This window comes from Malaclemys terrapin, chromosome 23, assembly GCF_027887155.1.
Source record: "Malaclemys terrapin pileata isolate rMalTer1 chromosome 23, rMalTer1.hap1, whole genome shotgun sequence".
NCBI classification, from domain to species: domain Eukaryota; kingdom Metazoa; phylum Chordata; order Testudines; family Emydidae; genus Malaclemys; species Malaclemys terrapin.
The window spans coordinates 4,015,609-4,035,753 of NC_071527.1; the positions used below are offsets into that span (position 1 = coordinate 4,015,609).

Consider the following 20,145-nt stretch of genomic DNA (forward strand, 5'->3'; position numbering starts at 1 on the left):
CGCGGGAGGCGAGAATGCTACGCAGGCGCCGTGCGTGTGAGCTGTGGTTGAGAAGACCGCACGCGCGCAACGCCAGAGTGCTGCGCAGGCGCACAAAAGGAGGTTCTCCCCAGGCGTAGTGCGTGTGTGCGAGCGCGGCGTACGCACTCGTACTCACGCCTGGGGCTGCGCAGGCGCATCCAAAGGAGGCGGGCGGAGGGGCGGTGCGTGCGCAGGCGCAATGCGGCGAGGAGGGCGGGCCCGGCGCGCAGGCGCAGTGCGGCGCTGGGCGCTGGGCTGGGATTTAAAGGGCCAGGAGCGGCCCGGCCTGCGCTGTCCCCGGAGCCTGCGGCCGGCTGCCCCCGCCCGGGAAAATGGTGTGCGGCGGCGGCTTCGCCTGCTCCCGCAACGCGCTCTGCGCCCTCAACGTGGTCTACGTGGTGAGCGCGGCCCCGGGGCTCCGGCGGGGCCCCCCCCAGCTCGGGGGTGGGGCTCGGCCTGGGGGGAGGGGTCCAGCTTCCCGCGCTGGGCCTGGGGGGCTGAGAGCCGCCCCCCCTTGTGTCGGGGGTGGGGGGGTGGAGCCGAGAGCCGCCCCCCCCCTTGTGTCGGGGGTGGGGGGGGTGGAGCCGAGAGCCGCCCCCCCCCTTGTGTCGGGGGTGGGGGGGTGGAGCCGAGAGCCGCCCCCCCCCTTGTGTCGGGGGTGGGGGGGTGGAGCCGAGAGCCGCCCCCCCCTTGTGTCGGGGGTGGGGGGAGGAGCCGAGAGCCGCCCCCCCCTTGTGTCGGGGGTGGGGGGGTGGAGCCGAGAGCCGCCCCCCCCCTTGTGTCGGGGGTGGGGGGGTGGAGCCGAGAGCCGCCCCCCCCCTTGTGTCGGGGGTGGGGGGGTGGAGCCGAGAGCCGCCCCCCCCCCTTGTGTCGGGGGTGGGGGGGTGGAGCCGAGAGCCGCCCCCCCCCTTGTGTCGGGGGTGGGGGGGTGGAGCCGAGAGCCGCCCCCCCCCTTGTGTCGGGGGTGGGGGGGTGGAGCCGAGAGCCGCCCCCCCCCTTGTGTCGGGGAGGAGCCCCCCTTGTGTCGGGGGTGGGGCTGAGAGCTGCCCCCCTTGTGTTGTCCCTAAGGCAGGGTGTACTGCATGGGTATGTGGCCTGTCTCTGCTCAGGCTATAACTTCTCTGGGGCCCATAGAGGCTCTGATCTCTAGGGCAGCTGACTTGGCATCTTCCCTAGCCCTGAGCTCCATGAGGAGACTTGCTCCCCCCTCCTCCCCAGACAAACATGGGTTAGTGCTGAAGTCCAGGTCTCTGACCCCACACAGGCTGAGGTTGGACTCCTCAACAGGCAGTAAAAACAGACCACCCCCATCCCATTCCCTCACGCCTGAGCCAGCAGCCTGCCCTGACATCAGCATCTAACCATCTTCAGTCCCACCAGCAACTGGTCTACACTGAAAAGTTTGACTGCGGTAACGCTGTAGTGTAGACGCTTCCTGCAGCGATGGAAGGGGTTTTGCCATGGATGTCATTAATCCATCCCTCAGAGAGGTGCCAACGAGGTTGAGGGAAGAATTTTCCATCAGCCTAGCCCTTAGAGAGATGACTAAACGGATATAATTTTAAGTGGAGACCAGGCCTTATTGGTCTGTGAGGGGTGTGATTCTTTAACAGCATCCGCCCTGCCTAGTGCATAACTGCATCCATCAGTCAAAAGTGCCTGATTTTGGTAAAACTGATTTTCCTTCCTGAACCAGAGTAAGCCATACAGTTTAAGCTCTCTATCCTGATATATTTCAGAGTGGCAGCCGTGTTAGTCTGTATCCGTAAAAAGAACGAGGAGTCCTTGTGGCACCTTGGAGACTAACAAATTTATTTGAGCATAAGCCTTTGTGGGCTAAAGCCCACTTCATCAGATGCATGCAGTGGAAAATCCTGCTGATAATAGCCCACTTTAATCGATTAGTCTCCTTGGAGTTGGTATGGCAACCCCCATTTTTTTCATGTTCTCTCTCTGTGTGTGTGTGTGTGTGTGTATATATACACACACACACACACACACCCCTTCCTAATGTATCTTCCACTGCATGCATCTGATGAAGCGGGCTTTAGCCCACAAAAGCTTATGCTCAAGTAAATTTGTTAGTTTCTAAGGTGCCACAAGGACTCCTCGTTCTTTATCCTGATATAGCCACTCCAGGGGGGTTAGCTGCTTCAGTTATACTGGAATAGGTCAAGTGACAAAACTTTCTAGTGGAGTACCGAACTGCCTCAAACACCCAAGAAGCAGCCCATCTGCATTGTAGCCCAAACCAGCCGGGTTCCTGAGCTGCCCGGCTGTGAGGCAGAGGTTTTTCTCTTGAGTAAGCCGAAAACAAGGTACCCCACTGTAAGTATAAAAGCTGCAGTCTTAGTCATTTTAGCTGAATGCTTCTAAGCGCCTTTATAATGCAGGCCCCGGAAGGGCATGTCTATACGGAAACGGAGCGGCTGCGCTGTTGTAGCGTTTCCGATGCTACCTGTGCCATTGGTCTAGGTTGTCAATCTCTGAGAGGCAGTAGCTAGGTCAATGGAAGAATTCGCCCATCAACGGAGTGCTGTCTGCACCGGGGCTGAGGTCGCTATAGCGACATGTCTCGGGGGTGTGGATTTCTCACACCCCCGGGAGACGCAGCTATACCAATGTAAAATCCTAGTGTGGGCCGGGCCTTGATTGTATCTGTGAGACAAGGAAGTGAGACTTCAGTAGCTCTTTCCTAACCTCTTGCGGTAATAGGCATCTTCTGCTGATGTCAGCCAGTGTCAGCGTGCTGGCGCTGCAGGGCTTGGTTAGGAGCTTCAGTAATCGAATGTGTTCTGCGGGAGGGTGTTCCAGAAATGCACATTATTTCAGCGCCTATTTAGCAGCACCCTCTTGGTTCTCTGGGATACTCTTCTAATCTGGTTAGCCAGAGGTCACACCCCTTTAACAGACATGCATCTTCTAGGGCTGCTGGAGGCTTTTCTTGGAAATCTCCCGTCAGCGGTAGCAATACTGAGTGCACTGGTGTAAAAGAAACTGGCCTGGTTTAGCAGTGGCCGTAGCGTGGATGACAGCATGGACTTTCCGCCATCGTCTGTACTGGGGTAGTGCCTGAGGGCCCCGGTCATGGGCCAGGGTCCGAGGGTGCTGGATGCTGAGCAGATCAGAAGATCACACACTAACCATGAGAGGGGGTCTCTCAAATTGAGGCCTGGGGCTCCTGATGAGGTCCCAGAGTCTGGGCAGCTCAGGTCTGAAACAAGCGGAGTGGCCCAATGATTGCCGTGAACTTGATAACCGAGGGCTGGATCCACGTTGAGATGCTCAGTGTCGCGGCGCCAATCACAGGAATAACATGGCGATCCACAAAGCCTGAGTTAGATGCCTAGGCTCTCTATGTAACGACTGGGGTGAGGGAGGGGAACTGCCTAAGCTAGCCAGTGGGAGGTGCCCAGGAGAAGGGTGTAGGCTGATCCCTGTCTCTCTCTCTCAGGGACAGGTGCCCAAGTCTGAGCTGTGTAGTAGGAAGAGAGTCTGAGACATAAACTCTTGTATTAGAGGCCTGGTATGAGGCAGGACCTGCTTATAGGCTCCCTTCCTACTACAGGGAGGCACCAGGCCCTGCTCGCAATCCCCAGCCAGTGACCCTCTCCTGGAGTTGGACGGCATAGGCACCTCAACCATGGGGAGAATGAGTTAAGCCCCTGCCTCATGCCACACAATGGAGTGGTGAGTGGAGATGGTTGTGTCCACTTTAGGCCCAGTGGTTGGAACACTCGCCTGGCATGTGGGAGACAGTGCCTGAGGGGGCAATGATTTGAACAGGGGTCTTCCCCCATCTGAGTGCTCTGACCACTGAGCTAGGGGGTATTCTGATGTGGGGCTCTCTCAATCTCTCCTGCTGTTCATCATGGGTGAGCGATTCCGTAGGCCGGGGCTAGGGTACCCACTCCTGCTCCAATCAGCTTCAGTAGGTGAAGGGAGCCCCACATCAGACAATCCCATCACTCGGTGCTCTCCTGAGAGATGGGAGACCTGTGTTCAAATCTTGTCCTCTCCTTTGGTAGAGAGAGGAATTGAACTGGGGTCCCCCCCATCCCTGGTGAGTGCACTAATCACTGGGCTAAAAGTGTTGATGTGGTCTATGGTAACAAATCTGTCACGCTGCCTCCTCCAGCCAGATTTTGAATGGGGGCCCTGTCCTGTAGGTAGCCTCTGAACATGATTCCTGGACTGGGCCCTGCAGAGAAGATAGGCAGGCAAATATCTCTCTTCCTCCAGTCGATGGATCTTTCTGGGGCTCAAAGGCAGAAACGTACTCACTAGGCCATGTCTACTGCAAAGACTTGAGTGCTCGGGAGTTTAGGTGCCTACAGGGTTAGGTGGCCACCAAGTGTGGTTTTGCAGATTGCAGTGGTGCATAAATCTGGGGCATAGGCACCTATACCCCAGACTTGGGTGTCTTTGTGGATCAGGGCTCAAGTATTTTTGCCTTGGGTCCTGCAGTGGTTTTGAGTCTTCAGAAGCTTTTATGGCCCATAATGCCTCACCAGACTCTGTGCTTTAACAAAGTGGCAATATTACTGATTCTGGTCTTGCTCTAACCTTTTTCTGCCGGTCGCTGGGTTTGACTGACGCAGCGAGGCCGCTGTCCTCCCTGAGCAGCATGTAGGAACAGGCAGGGTTGGGTGAAACAAATGCAGACAAAGCGAGAGACCGCACGGTGAGAAAGGGGTAGGAAAATGGACAGACAAGTAGTGGGAGGGCAGCCGTGAATCCAGGTCTGCCAGCAGAAACGGTTGGAACCCTTGTGCTGAGCGATCTAGCGTGCAGATCTGTGAGCTGCCTTCTCTGGATCTGCCTGGTTAAAGTACACCAGGGGCCCAATTCTCTGGTGCCCTGCAGTCACACCAGTACACGGTGCTACCAGTGTGACCCTATTGCACTTCACACCAAAGCTGAATGGGCGTCAATGACATGAGTCTGGGCAATGGGGAATCAGGCCCCAGGTATCTATGGAAGCAGAAGGCATCTGGGCGACCATGGCTTGAATGGAAAGCCTGGCCATGCAGCCAAAGCCTAGTGAAAAGGACAGTTGGTTTAAAGCACTGAACACTAGTTCCTCTTCTACACGGCGAGAGCCCTGGGAACTAGGACCGCAGCAGGGCTGGCTGTGAGCGCGGCTCAGGCTTTACGTCCCATCGGGTCAAGAAGTGAGAGCCAGATTAGTGCTGCCCCTACCCTTAGGGCGAGCGGTCGGGTATCCACTGGCACCTGCGTGTCCAAAGCGAACCGCGTAGGAACAGCAAGCTGAAAGGGAGCAGTGCGTGTGGGGATGACTGCGTTGGAATAAGACCTCGCGTCCCACAATCCTGGCCTGTAGCAGAGCTTGTCTTCAAGCCAGTGTTGTGCGCCCACCCACAGACAGGAGGCATTCGTCATGTCCATTCGCTTGGCCTAAACGTAGGTAACCGCGGTAGCTTGTCTGCTCCATGGGCCTGCCTGCTATGAAATGAGACAGGAAGGGAGGTCAGAAACCAAACTGGGCTAGGGAGAGGGCCCAGCCCTTGTCTGCTGGGGAATGAGGAGGTGGAATGCTGTAGGCAGAGAGGGAAACGCGCGCTGACAGGAAGCGGACTCATCGCTGATGGAACCTCACTGCGGTCAGTTACAGCAGGGGAACTCTGGCCTGCTGTTTCCTTTATCCCGGGCGACAGCTGTGCAGGATTCCTCCTGTCGTGAGCAGCTGAAGGGCAAGCAGATCCGCATGTCGCTGTGCTAAAGAATGAGTGCAGGAGAGACATCCCAGTGCTCCTGCATGACCACTCCCCAGCCATCTGTATCGTCCGTGGTGCCAGACAATCGCCCAGTGAGAGGGCGTCTCATGCTCTTCTTTGCCAGGTGCCCCCTCCCCTGCCCACATGAAGACCTCTTCCGTGAGAGCAACGCCAGCAGCAGTGTTCACCTGCAATGTTCTCTTGTTTTCCTGGCAACCCAGTGGTCACCAGCTGCATTAGTTTGTGCAGAAATCAGCAGGGTTTCATTGGCTTAAAAACCCATCTGGTCTCTGCAAGAGCGAATGTTACTGCAGAATCTCTGAAACACTAGAAGTTTGGAGATGCAAGTGCCACCCGAACTCTGTTCTCTTTGCACCAACTCTCTGGAGGGGTGACTTCAAATACTGTCACGCTGCCAGATAGCTGTCCCTAGCGGCTGAGATTTGCCGTGCTGGGAGAGGAGGTGCAGTAAACTGGTACAGATCTTAGAGCTGCACGGTTCACATCGTCACCTAGGAGCTATCTAATCACTAAAATACAGCCTCTTGTTTTCAGGGGTGGGCATGGGGATGTTAAAAGCGGGCAGTGAACAGCCTGCTGGCAAGGAGATGCCTTCCATTCAAGGCGATCAGGGAAAACCTAATCTCTAGGGGCTATTGAGCATCTGTAGAGAGTGCGTGGGACTTTGCATATGGGACTTTCAGACATCTCAGAAGATCAGCCCGGCCAGGATTCAAACCTCTGGTTCTAGGCAACCTAATTGTTCACAGCCCAGAACACAGAGAAGGTGGGTAAAATCCTGGTGCTGTTTAAGTCAAGGAGGTCTTGCTGCCAACTTCACTGGGGCCAGACTATCTATCACCTGGTATTTCTGGTGCTCATCGCTGTAATATCTTAGGGTATGTCTGGTCTGGAGTAAGAGCCATGGCACAGCTGCGGCTGACTCAGGCTTGCAGGGGCTATAAAGTTGCAGGGTAGATGTTTGGGCTCAGGCTGGAGCCTGGTCTCGGAGACCCCATGAGGGGTGATGTGATGGAGGATAAGTTGCAAGAGAAGCAGCCTGTGTTAATGTCTATATTCTCGTATTGCTGACCTGGTCGTATTAATGTGCACAAGCTAAACAGCTGTTTAGTTCAGCTCAGAAGCTGTTGCTGTATTGGCTCACAGCCCCCTGTATTGCTCTGTCTTGTTGCCATTTGGCTGACCTGGAAGGTGCAAATGCACGAAGGTGCCTCTTTAACTGGATTTGGTAAGCCAGCGCGAGCCCCTCTGGAGGTGCTCTTAACTCAGTTCGATTGGCCTATTCTGATGTGGCTCAAGTCTTTAAGGAATCAAACACTGGAAAGCCAACATAAGCCCTTCAAATTGTGGTTTTTTGTGTTTGTTTTTTTTTGTGTGCCTGCAGCGGGGCTTGCGCTAATTTAAGAAACCAGTTTAGTTTAAACGGATGCTCGTTTGTGTATAAACGAGGCCAAAGGATGGCAAGAGCTAACCAATTCCTCCCCCAGTTGGAACCCATTTTATGAGCTCAAATGGTGAGTGGATCTTTCTGGGACGTATCGGTCTAGGAGATGGAAAAGGAGCATCTACCACACTCTTAAAGGAAGTAAAGGTTAGCATGGATGTATTTTTCACATTCAAGTTGTTGAATGTGGTTCTAGCTCTGAAGTGTGGGGAATAATGAGCCACTCAGTCACAAGCCAACTGATTAAAAGATGGCAAACTCAAAACCAATACACCACATGCATGTAATGAGACAGTGGAAGTTGAGGCCACAAATGGAGCAAGTTTTAAAAGGGGTTGGATCCTTCTGTGGGTAACAAGAATCTCCAGAGTTATAATTAATGCTAACAATCTAGAAGGGATATTAACCCTCATGCGTCAGGCTCTAATAAAGATCAGACTGAGACCTAGATGGCAGGAAATAGATTATCCCGCATTTACCTACTGGGGGTTTCTTGCACTTTCCTCTGAAACGTGCTGGCTGCTGTCAGACAGGAAACTGGACGAGATGGACAGTGAGTCCAATCCAGTCTGGCAGTCGCTAGGTTCCTGGAGTAGAGATCGTAGATTACGGAAGTGCAGAGACGCCCCCACCCCCAAAGATGCAAAACTGGAGCGGGCGTCCATTCTTCCAACATCTGATCTCTTGAAATGGGTGATTAAGAAGCCAACTAATTGCAGGCGTGCGTGGGTAGGGATGTGAGCTTGGATCTTGGCATGAAAGGAATGGGGGAGGGCCCGCTAGCTGGGGTGGGAGCAAAGGGCTGGAATAAACAATGGTTAATGGAAGGGGAAACCGGCAGGGGTTGGACGAGGAGCTGAAAATAAAAACCGCAAAAGAGTAAGTCACAAAACAAGGCCCCAGTCCAGCTGATGCTTAGGCACGTGCTTACCTTTCCCGGCTTGAGGAGTCCTGCTGCAATCAGTGGGGCTACTCAGGAGAGTAAAGCTGGGCAACAGGCAAAGGGCACTGTCACTTAAATGCTGGGCAAGAGGCAGGCCAGGTTTAGGGGGTAAGTTTTAAGGCCAGACCAGGAAGGGGACAGTATTGCTTACAAAACCAAGCACTTTACAAAGGTAAGTATCATTAGCCCCATTTTACAGATGGGGAAGCTGAGGCGGAGGGTGTCACTCAGCTGGGAACAGAACCCAGGTCTCCGCAGTCCAGTGTGCGGTCCACTTGCCTGCCCTCCCTCCAAGTAACATAAGCGCTCCCCCTTTGCAGCCTGACTGTTTGGACTGTCAGTTCTTTGGGGGCCGGGATCTTAGCAAAGCCCCCTCCTGTGCTATGCAGGAGATGAGGTGCCTCTCCCAGGATGCGGAGGTAATGTGGGGACCAGTGTGCTGGGCGGCACGGGGGAAAGGGCCCCTCGCATCCCAGGCTGACCGTCTCCTCTTGTTTTCCAGCTGGTTGGGTTGCTGCTGATCGGCGTGGCTGCCTGGGGGAAAAGCTTTGGCATTGTCTCCAGCATCCACATCATCGGCGGAGTCATCGCCGTGGGCGTCTTCCTGCTGCTCATTGCCATCGTGGGACTCATCGGGGCTATCCACCACCACCAAGTCATGCTCTTCTTCGTATCCTTCTCTGCCGCCTGGGAGGCCAGGGCCATGCCACGCTCCTCACGACTCTGCCCTGTGCCGCTAATAATCTCCCAGTTCTCTGTGGCACGAGACGTGGTCCAGAGCCTCAGCCGCTGGGTGGAGCAAGAACGGGCCTTGAGCATCCTCAGGGCTCGGCTACAGCTGCTGACAAAACTCCCGCTGTTGCTATCGCTGTGTGGCTCCATGGGGGGGGCCCACTGTTGTCAGACCCTTCTCTGAGCAGGGTTACGGGTGGTTCAAACTCTAGCCGATCTGGTGGTAGTAACAATGGGGAACCCAGTCTGAGAGGCTGAAAGCTGGAGGTTTAAGCCTTAGGACCCTGCTAGGTGGTCTCGCTTGTTACAGCAAAGCAGCAGCCTCTGTCGGGAATGCCAGATGCTCCCTTCAGGCAGTGGGCCTGGCTTTAGGGGGAGGAGCTCTGGCCCCTGCTGTGCCGCAGCTCAGACTAGATTGCTGTCACAGAGTCCCCGGGCGATGCTCTGGAACTGCTCCCCACAAAGCCCGTCAGGACTCTGGGGAGCCTCTGCTCTCAGAGCAGACTGTCTCCAGGGCAAGACGCTTCCTGGGTCTGACCTTGGAGCATTCAGCATCCTCTGCCCCTCCGTGCGCTTCCCACAGTGAGTCTGCCCAGGCGGGGTCCTGGGGAAGCCACAGGGTCCTGCACCCCCACTTCGCAGTCAGACGTGACTCTCAGCCAGCCAGTAAAACAGAGGTTTATTAGATGACAGGAACACGGTCTAAAACAGAGCTTGTAGGTCCAGAGAACAGGACCCCTCAGCTGGGTCCATTTTGGGGGGCAGTGAGCCAGACAACCCCGTCTGCACTCACCCCCCCCGTCCCCAGCCAGCCCCAAACTGAAACTCTCCAGCCCCTCCTCTCTGGCCTTTGTCTCTTTCGCGGGCCAGGAGGTCACCTGATCTTTGTTCTCGAACACCTTTAGCTATCACCTTGGGGGGGGGAAAGGGCCCCGGCCATTATTTGCCAGGAGACAGTGTCGGCCATTTATGCACACTGGCCTTTATCCCACTACCCAGAGACTTAAGAAATGCATAGGGGAAACTGAGGCACCCACACATTATTCAGAGGAAACATTAAGAACACTCCCACTTCGTCACAATCGCCATGGTCTGTTCTGGCTCTGACATCTATGAAGAGGAGGCATGGCCTTCCTTTAGAATTCCCTTGTGCCCCTACCTGGGCTGGGGGCATGTGGTGTTGCAACAACTACATGAACGATGTGACTGTCCTCTCCAAAGTTGGGGAGGAGGCTTAGCGGGAGAAGTAGCTAAGAGCAAGTGGGTAAAACAGGTGCAGTGTCTAGACTAAAGGAGGAAGTGAATGTGCTGTGGGAATCTGAGCGAGACTGGCTGTGGGTAAACTCAGGCAGGGGCTGTTTGAACTCTCACTAGGTAAAGCACTTGAGACCGCGTGGCAGGGACAGCCCTGCAGACTGCCAAGGGAGAAGCATCGGGGGGAGGTGGCTCCCTGCTCTCCCTCTCAGGGGCGGGGGGCGGCCTGTGGGTGCTCACAGGGGCAGCAGCACTGGGGTGTCTGTCTTGCTGTGCCCCATAAGAAAAAGGAGGCTGGCATCTTGGAGCGAGCCACTCCTCCGGCCTGCATCTCTACAGGCCGGTCAGCCAGAGGGGCCCCGTTGGGCCCTGCCCACTGCCAGCCACTGAGGGCAAAGAGCTTGGGGCGGGGAGGAATGGTGGCTGAGAGAGAGGATCCCGTTCGATGCCCGCAGCAGCGGGATTTCCATGGACTTGTTCTAACCCCTCCCGCTCAAATGTACGGGGGGGAAGCGGTGTCTGGTGGAAGCTGGGGAGTTACAGTTCTAGCCCCTCTTCCAGCTGCTCCTTGTTATCTATAAATAAGCCCCATCGCACATCCCTCTCCGGCAGCCAGCCTGACGTGCCGCTCCTGTTCCACTCCCCGCACGCGTGGGTGGGGTTTTCATCTCCATTTGGCTGTCATGAGGCTGGCAGATGTAGCTGTTGCACTTTGAATAGGCTCTTCCTTGGCGGCGCCTGTCACATCACTGGGGCACTTCAGCATTGCTAGGGGCTGCTGCAGGCTCTGCGCCAGGCCGGCGCTTGCCAGAAGGGACCTGGGGACCCATCTTGGCCCGGACTGGGGCAGAACCTGTATCTACCTCGATGAGGCACGAACAAGGCCAGGCATGGCTGATTGCTACCTATAAATGGGCTGATGTTTCAGTGAAGGGGAAGTGATGCGAAGAGGAAACCACAGTTCCACTTGAAATCTTAACTTTTGAGAAACCGACCTAATATTCAGCTGAGCTGGCTGGTGGTTGTAGCAGTTTTGGAGACCTCAGCAAGGGCGACAGGAACTCTGCCAGCCTCTGTTAAGGCTAAACTCTTGTTAAACAAGGTTGGGTGGCAAATGCTCCCCAGGCACCCGAGGGCAAAGGCTAGGTCTCAGTGGGGGTCATTCCAGTCTTGGGGTGGCCAATACCCTGGACTTTAGGGGCACCACAGCAGGGGGTAGGTAGGAAAAGCTGAAGTAGGAGGTCATGAACTCTCCAACTGGCCAGCAGGGCAAGGCTGAGTTCTGCACAGGCGAGGGAAGCAGTCATTCCAGTCACGTAGGCCAGGTTCTGCGCAAGCTGCTCTCCTCACCAGACGGAGGCCGGCTAGGCAGGGGCATTTCTTGTGGCCCTATTGTAGGTGCAGTTATACTGGTGTAAAGGGGTTTTGTTGGACTAGCTTATTTCCCTCGCCCAATGGGTGTAAGCGGTGGGTCCCCTAAGAGTGTTTGCTAGTAGGGCTAGACCGCGAACCTCTGAAGGGGAGACTAGGCCATAGGGTGGAAGCCCTGGGGGGGCTCTTTGTCCTGTTTGCACCCTGCCTAGCACAGCCAGAGATCAGCTTCAGGGGGGCCAGGCTGCAGCATAGGCCTTGGCGCTCCGAGCCAGCTAACCCCAAATGGTGCAGCGCCCTGCAGCGGGGGTCCCGCTGCCATCTACTCCAGTTTGGAGGGGACCCTGGGCTTGGGGGGGAGAATCAGGCTGCTGGAGGAAAGGGAAAGGGGGGACAATCTTTTCCCTGCCATACACACGTTAATGGTGGCTCTCCTGGCCCCAGGCCCTGCCCGGGAAAGCAGTGTGGACAAACTCCCTGCAGCACTAGCAAGCCGAGGCTGCTGGTTTTATGGCTGTTGCCTTCTCTGACTGGGCCGTATAGTGAGCTCTACATTAACATGTGCTGGGGAGGGGGGTTGCCTGTGGAGGATAATCTGTGTTTAAAGGGCCCTAATTAGCCTGTGATGGTCACCCCTCGGTAGGAGCGGTGCTAGGGTTTTTGGCGCCCTAGGCGGGGGTCCTTCCGCACTCCCGGTCTTCGGGGCACTGCGGCGGCGGGTCCCGGAGCGAGTGAAGGACCTGATGCAGAATTGCCGCCCCCTGCCAAATCCCGGCGCCCTAGGCGCCTGCCTAGGTCACCTAAATGGAAGCGCCACCCCTGCCCCTTGGGAAGGGTAAACTGCCAGCTCAGCTGCTCTGGGTGGGCTAGAGGAAGATGGGGCCCTTTCCTCCTCACAAGGCACCTGGGATGGTGGGGTCCTTCCTGGAGCAAAAGTCTCTTTCCATGCAACGACCCACCCTGTCCCCTGAACAAGGTAATAGACCAGGACCCTGCCAGTGGGTTCCACTCCAGCTCTGCCCTGGCCTTGTCTAAGAGCAGAGCGAGGTTTTCTTACTCCACAAGTCACTTCACCTTCCTCTGGCACGGCCTCCCACCTCAGGGCTTGGCTGCAGGGGAGACCCGCCCGACGGACCTGCTCTGGAATAACCCACCCACTGGACCCAATTCCGGCGCAGAATAGCATCAACAGAGGGGAGTTGCTCCAGCTGCGCTGCACTGCTGGGCGGGTTCCTGCGGAGACACAGCCGAGCGCCATCTCTTTGTAAAGCTGCAGTTTCCTTTCCCCAATGCTCCCCTCTATACGTTGAAACAGCCCTAAACTGACCCCATGCCTGTCTAGCTAACCCCCCTCCTGCTCCACCCTCCAGTCTGAAGTTCAGAAGGTCGCCGTGGGGCGCACCCAGCATGCTTGGGGAGTTGGCTTGTGGTGCTAAAAGAAGCAAGGGTCACACAAATAGAAGGTGTCCTCTCCATGGGAGTTTCTGGCTCCCCTGAAATAACAGTGGGCTATGGCGAGAGGGCGCTAGAGCAGGGCACAGGTTTGGTCTTCTGCATGGGTTTTGGCAGCTGGCAAAGGAAGCTGTCTGGGCAGGTGCTGGGTTGCTGTCACTGTCCTGTTCCACCCAGGAGGCTGGGTAAGGGGGCAGGAGGCTGGGAGGAGATGGCAGTGTTCCCCTGCCGTGTTTCCTTAACAGCGACTCTTCCTCAGTACATGGTCATTCTGGGGCTCGTCTTTCTCTTCCAGTTGGGAGTCTCCTGTTCGTGTCTGGCCCTTAACACAAGCAGAGAGGTGAGTCCGCCTCCCTCCCCAACCCTTGGCTTCAGCGAGATGTGCCAGAGAATCCGTACATCCATCTTCATGGGGAAACGGGAAGGGGCCCTGGCAGCTGCTCTTGTGGCTTCCAACCAACGGGTTCAAAGGTGTTGGGTGAAACCCTCTTCCCACTAAACTCAGGGTCTGGTAGATGTCTCACCAGCCCATCAGTGCACTGAGGTTGATCCTCTATCTGGTTTGGCTAGTTACAGGGCCCAGGTGACCCCCGGCCCGCCCCCCGGAATCAGGGCCTGCAGGCCAGCCAGACCCACATGAGATGCCAGGCTCTGCCCAGAAGAGCATAGGTCAAGGGCTTGTTACTGCAGAGTTGACACAGGGGCACCACTTGGCTTGTATCTCGCCTTGAGTCCCATCCGCCCACCCCAACCCCTAACGCAGGCACGGTGGTGCTTTAACTCAAGTTGCCTGGCCTGTCATGGAGAGGTTACAGGTTGCCTAAGTGCACTGTCACCTACTCGCCCCAGCACGTGTAGTACAGGCGGTGGCTAGCTCCACTCAATGGCGGCTAGTCCTCTAACACCTTCCCACAGTGCCGCTCTGGGGGCTGGCAGACAGCCATGTTTGCCCACAATCCACTGCTTGCTGCAGTGCTCGGCTCAGGCTGCGCCCCCAGGGGTCTTAGCGCCAGGCCCCAGTGTGGCAGTGCAGAGCAGGCTGTCCGCGGGGCCGGTCTCACACGGGAGGAGGACTCGGGTTGCCTGGGAAGAGAAGACAGACAGGAAAGGGGGCGGGGAGAGGCAACCATGCACGAGACTCTCTCTACATGCGGCGAGGAGGGGGATTCTTGGGGGGGCTAGTTTAACCGTGTTCCTCGGGGAGTTGCTGGGAGTCTTACCCCGGAGCAGAGGTGGGTCAGCGCTGAGTTCTCGGGAACACCTGCCCACTTTCTCTCTGCATTTTAAAACCATCCCATGCCTTGCCCCTTGTCCCACTCCTCCGTTCCTGCCGAGCTGGGTTGATCGTGGTAGAAACCCCCATTTCACGCTGGTCTCAAAGCTTGTCTCCTGCAAAACGCCACCCCCACCACCTCTTCCAGAGGGCCCCCTCAGCCCCCCGCGGCTGTGCCTCAGGACAGCGAGCGCCGGCATCTCCTCATGGAAACAGCCCAAAGCCAGCTGTCAGTGCTGGGACGGGGGGGAGCTGGAAGGGCCTGTTATGTTATTTTAGGTGGATTATATGTGCTATAGGCGTTACCATAACCCACTCGCTGTCCAACGTTAACCAGTGGTAAGGAAGGTCCAGGGCTGGCTAGTCCTGCTTCGTACCATGGCAAACGCACCATTAAAAATCTTCTTAACCTTCATTAACAATGAGAAGGCAGAACAGGTCCAGCCTTTGAACAATCAAGTATTCACTCCAGCTCTCATGCTGGCCCCAGCCCTTGGTCCCTTTCCCTTGAGCTGGTGAGAGGTTTTAGAAGGAAAAACCCGTTTGGGTGCCAGGCTCTTAGATCAGTGTGTCTCCACGACTGGTCCAGGGACTGGCGCTGGTCCCTGAGCTCTCCCTGGCAGTTTAGGAAGGCAGCAAGCCGGTTCCCGCTATTAAAAAAGGCAAGGAACGCTGTCTAGACTAGGGTATCAACGCTGGAAAGAACTGTCCTGCAGGGAAGAGAGGAGTTCGCTGAGCTGTCTGGAACTGCTGCAGCTGCTAAAGTCCAAGCCCGTTCCATCCCAGCTGGTATTGGGGCTGGAGCTGGTGAAGGCGACGATGTTGTCTGGATCCCCTGGGCCTGGCCGGGGCATCTCTCAGGATCAGGCTGATGGAAGGCTGATATTCCAGGAGCTAGTGGCGTGGTAGCTGTGATGGTGACGCTTGCTCCAGTAGCTGATTTTTTTCTCCCCAGTCTCTTTCTTTACAGACACCCCCCCCCCCCCCGAGGAAGTGGTGGGCAGGGTGGAACGGCCCATCCCCTCCTTGCTGTGTCCATCAATCAGCCCTACGTTCCAGCACACAGATTTGGGGTTCTCTGGTCCGAGGTTTTACCAGGCCTGATCGCAACCCAGCCCTTGAGTTAGAGCAATGGGCCTTTTTGGCTCCGTCGCACCGTTCCCCCGTTACTGTTTGTTGTCGCCGGTTATCACGACATTGAGAACTTGCGTTCCCTTCCTGCCGTTGAGCTGACAATTCGGGGATGTGTGTAGCCCCACTGATCGCATCAGGCCCTGCCCTCCGCCCCATCATTGACTCTGGCTGTGCCCATTATTGTCTTCTTGGGGGGGGGCTCCTTCCCCCATCTCTGTCTGCCAGGTGGGCCGGCTCCCCTCCTAGGGGTCCCTCTTCTAGCGCTTCTCCCCCGCTATGCATGTAAAGCCGGTCTCCCTGCCCCTGCACACCGAAGGAGGGACAAAGGGGAAAACCTCTGGCTATGGGGAACAGCGTCCTCTAGTGGCTGCAGAGCAGCATTGCAGGCTGGTCAGTTGCTGCGGCGGGTGCAGCTGTGGCCCTGGCCCAGAGGGCACTTGCTGGCTGTGCTGTTCGTGGGGTAACCTGGGGGGGGCTCTGCCCACAGGAGAGTCTCTTCCGCGCCACCTGGGACATCCTGAGCAACAAGACCCGCAACGAGATCGAGGTGAATCTGAACTGCTGCGGGCTGCTAAACAACACCAATGACCCAGTCGCCATCAGGACGTTCCAGATGGACTACAACCTCTGCACAGCTGTGAGTCCCAGGGTGGGGCAGTGCCTTACCCCAGCACTTCTGCCTCTGGGCTTTCCCGGCTCTCCGGGGGTGCCCAGTTGTTCACCCCCAGGAGAAACCAGCTGGGAGATCTCCGGCCTGGTTCCCGGGGCGGCTGGTGAGGCATTCGGGCTCCAGGGCTGTAACTCTGACTTCTCCCAGCAGGGAGACGTCCCGGCTGGGCACGAGTCTGTACGCGGTCTGGCCGGCGGAGGATCAGGCAGTGTCTCCATCAGGAGAGGGAATCCTGTTCACGCCCAGCCCCCTTGCCCGTACCATGCTTTCCTGGCTGGGGTCACGGTGCTCTACCGGGGGATGGTTCCGCCCTGCCCGCGAGGGGAGTGTCACTGTGGGGTTTTATCACCCTCTCCAGATGTGTAAGGACAACACTACCATGGGCCATGGGCCCAGCTGTCCCAAGTGCGGGGAGAAGATGCTGAAGCATTCGGACGAGGCCCTGAAAATCCTCGGGGGAGTCGGACTTTTCTTCAGCTTCACGGAGGTAATTCCTCCAGCCGGGGCTGGTGCGGGGGCGGGAGAGCGGGGGACGACTCCAGGTCATCTCTCAGCAAAGCCTTACACAATGGGCCCCAGGAGCGCCGTGTGACTCAGCGGGGAGGGACCAGCACCACCAGTGGGAGCTGCAGCCTGTGACACGGGGAGCCCCCATTGCACCTAATCCCCCCCCTTCTCTCTCTCTGTTCTCCTAGATCCTCGGAGTCTTGCTAGCCATGCGCTACAGAAACCAGAAAGACCCTAGAGCAAATCCCAGTGCCTTCTTATAGACTGTCCACCCCCCACCCTTTCCCCTCCCCAGTTGCTTGTACCTTAGCCCTGAGAATCCATCTCCCTTCACTGCTCGGAAGGAAAGCGACGCCTGCATCTGCCCCCCTTCCCACTGCCGTGTTACCAAAGCGCTGAGCGGATGAAACGGCAGCTGCACGGCTCCATCCTTGATATGAAGCCTTTGGCAAGCGGCGGGTGGGAGTGGCGTGGGGTGGGGAGCCCCGCAAGACCGTTCTCGTGCTGCGAGAGCCCGGGCTCAGCCGTGCCAGAGCCAGGCAGCCACGCTGAGCGCTGGGCACGGCTAGGAGCATGACGCTGCTAACCTGTCGTCGGTGCCTTGCTCCGACCAGTTCCCTGGCTCTGTTCCTGGTACGTAGCCAAACACGGAGAAGCGTGTTGCCCTGCTGAGACCGGTCATGGCAGCCTGGCCAGGAACAAACTCCAGGGCTGTATTTACCCTTGTGAAAACTCACCTGGCTGCAGCTGTGCTGACCCGACAAGGAGAGGAAGGGACCCGTGCAGCTTAGAGACCGCGGAGCCAGAGCCAAATGCCAGGGCCCCATCATCTAGGAAGTTAGTTACATTCCTTTAAGGGGTGGGGCAGGAGGCTTTGTCTCTGATCTGTATTAATCCAAAAGGAGACTGTACAGCCTCTCGCGGGGTTAACTGCCCTGAAGATGTTCATGTGACTGGGGGGATCTAACAGGTACCAGCGTGCTGGTGCGTAGCAGGAAATTTGGCATTTCTATCCTTCGAATAAGTGGAATCTTAATAGCCAGACTGTAGCCTTTCAGCAGGTGGCACCTGCTCCCGCTTCCTCTTGCCCCACCTAAGGGCTTTGCAGGAACAGTTCTGAGCCTTGGACCAGCTCCTCAGCCCCCTGCAAAAGCATCTTTCAAAGCCTCTGACCTCCATGTCCATGGCTCACCCCCAGCTGTCCGACCCTAACCTCCCTGGGGCAGTAGAGACCAGCCGCCTCCGAGAGCGGCCGAGCTGGAGTCCCATCCTCCTCCGCTGAGCTGCTGCGCTGTCATAAGGGGATCGGCCTGCTGCAGAGGACCCATCCCCGCCTGGATTCCTTGCCCAGGTGATCTCTGCCGGGCAATTCCCTGCCTTTTGCAGGGCCGGCTGGGATCTCTTTGCCAGCCCCCGGCTGTGGCTTCTTTGGTTTTTGCTGCACCCCCTGCCTGAGACCTTAGCCCCACAGCCAGACACAGCTTGGCCGATGCCTTCCTTAGAGCGCAGTGCTACACCTCCCTGCAGCAGGGGAGTGTGGCTTTGAGACTGAGTGGGAGGGCTGGGCTGGTCCCACTGTCTCCAAGGGGCAGTGTCTGCCCCTCTCTCTTGGGTCGGACATGGGGAGTCGGCGCCTGGTGCTGTTACACGTGTGGCTGGGCAGCGAGGCTCAGCTGGGAATAGAGCCAGGGCCAATGGATTCCCCCACACTACAGGGACAGACAGTGCTAGCTTGTCACCTTCACCTGAGTTTGCACTGAGTGTCTCCGCCAGCTCCGATGGCACAGACCAGCCCCCGCTGCAGGCCATAGCTCTGGGCCAGACCAAGGCCCCCTCCTCCCCAAAGCCCTGGCAGGCTGGGCCAGGCCCTGGCCTCCTCACGCTGCCTTGGGCAGGAAGAGGCGGAACCCAGCTCCCTGGCAAGACAACGCTGGCCCAGCCACCGCTTGGCTGGACCCCGGCGGACAGTAGTGGGGGGCTGGAGGCTCATCAAAAGATGCCGGCTGCTCCCCCTCCCCTCGCATGCAGTAGAGGGCCCAGGCAGAGCTGGGTAACCCCCCCCCGGAGAAGCACCATCCTTAACCAACACTGGATAGTTTTGATTCTTCTTCCTGCCCTGCCTCTGTGAGTCCCCTCACCCCTGTGACTAGTGTGGCTAGAGCCCCGAGGGGCTGCATGCTATTTATTTATAAGTCTAGCTGGAAACTCTAGGTATGTTGTAGCAGTAGAAGGTTGTTTTCCCGCAGTGCGACAGAGCCCTCCCTGTACCAGGCTCAGGGCAAGGACACTGGGGCCTTCTGCAGAACCAGCACAGGCGCCCAATTCTCCAGCCACCCTTCATTCAAGGGCCCTCGCCCCAAACTCTGCCCTTCAGCTCTGGGCTATGCCCCCCCCTCCCCCGGAGACAGCAGAATGCTGCTGGCTCCTTTGTCAATTAACCCTTGTAGGGAACTCAAGGAGAGTGCCCCCGCCTCAGTGTTAAATGCACACCGGGTGCCGGCTGCCAGTAGCAGCCCTGAGCGCAGCCCGGCAGAGCGGGGAGACCAGGGCACTGAAGGAGTCGACTTCCTCTCCGCCACCCGCCTGGATCATTTGCCAGCTGAGCCGGCCTTGCAGCCTAGAGTTCAAGGCTTCAGCTGATGACAGCACATCCCCCGCTCCCTGGGGAAGTCCCCAGCCCCAGCTGGTATGTAAACAGAGCCACAGGGCAAGGTCCCGCACACAGGCCCTCGGGGGCATGGGGGACTCCAGCGTGACTCAGCCCCAGACAGTGCTACTAGAGGTTTCAGTGCTTTAGGTGGGCTGGCTGGTTCGGAGGGGGCTTTCCCAGCAGCGCTTGTGGGTGCGGGTTCCCCTGGAGGTGGGGCAGAACTCGGCTGGGGCGCTAGCAAAGCCGCCACTGCTCCCAGAGACTTGTGTTTAAACAGAGGGGCAGCAGGATGTCAGCCTCTCCCCAGTCTGCTCGGCCCCCGGCCGGGGGATCCGTGCTGGACCCGTGTTATCAGTGTCCATTGGAGTGGCTGGAACCTGCACAGCTCATTCACTGTTGTGTGTATCTGTTACTTTATCGATCATTCAAATAAACACGTTTCAGTGACCCTTCGGCTCTGTGGTATCACTGGGGGGCGGACACTCCTCCCTCCCCCTCCCCTTAGAGTAAAGGTGCAGTCGCACCCCCCTCCCCCCAGCGGTGAGACCCCCAGCTAGCAGAAGGCAGGAACATAAGCATGACCCCTCTCCTTGGGAGGGATGCCAGGTGAGAACAAGTACACAGCCCTCAGGGTCCTGTCCCTGGCCACCCGCTGCAGCCTGGATGGACGCTCTGGGAACAGGGGGCATGGTTCTGTCCACTGCCGCAGAGGAAGGGGTGTCTGCTTCCTGGGGTCGACAACCCCTTCCTCCTCCGCCCCTGGATCTCAGACCCACGGGTGAACAAGCCAGTCAAGAGCAATGAGGGGCAATGCCCAGATGCCGCCACTCCCGCGACCCCGTAACCTGCCAGTCACTGGGCCAGCAGTGATCAGAGGAAGGGGACCTCTGACCCCCACATGACGAGGGGCGCGGTCCTGGTTTCTCAGCCGCACC

The 20,145-nt window shown here is 57.5% G+C and overlaps 1 protein-coding gene across 1 annotated transcript; it reads left to right on the forward strand.

Moving 5' to 3' along the window:
- Positions 1–260: 260 nt before the first annotated feature.
- TSPAN31 (tetraspanin 31) lies at positions 261–19,657 on the forward strand. The gene is made up of 6 exons (XM_054013269.1): positions 261–419; positions 8,670–8,837; positions 13,236–13,316; positions 15,871–16,020; positions 16,412–16,540; positions 16,749–19,657. Exons 1-6 carry the CDS (start codon positions 354–356, stop codon positions 16,821–16,823), a joined length of 669 nt encoding a protein of 222 aa, XP_053869244.1. The 5' UTR covers positions 261–353; the 3' UTR covers positions 16,824–19,657.
- The last annotated feature ends 488 nt before the right edge of the window (positions 19,658–20,145 follow it).

Bases quoted from the DNA above. Each gene is read 5' to 3' on its own strand.
- TSPAN31 (XM_054013269.1), top strand. From the start codon at position 354: ATGGTGTGCGGCGGCGGCTTCGCCTGCTCCCGCAACGCGCTCTGCGCC. The intron at 420-8,669 runs GTGAGCGCGGCC...CTTGTTTTCCAG, and splicing joins CCCTCAACGTGGTCTACGTG to CTGGTTGGGTTGCTGCTGAT. The intron at 16,541-16,748 runs GTAATTCCTCCA...CTGTTCTCCTAG, and splicing joins TTTTCTTCAGCTTCACGGAG to ATCCTCGGAGTCTTGCTAGC.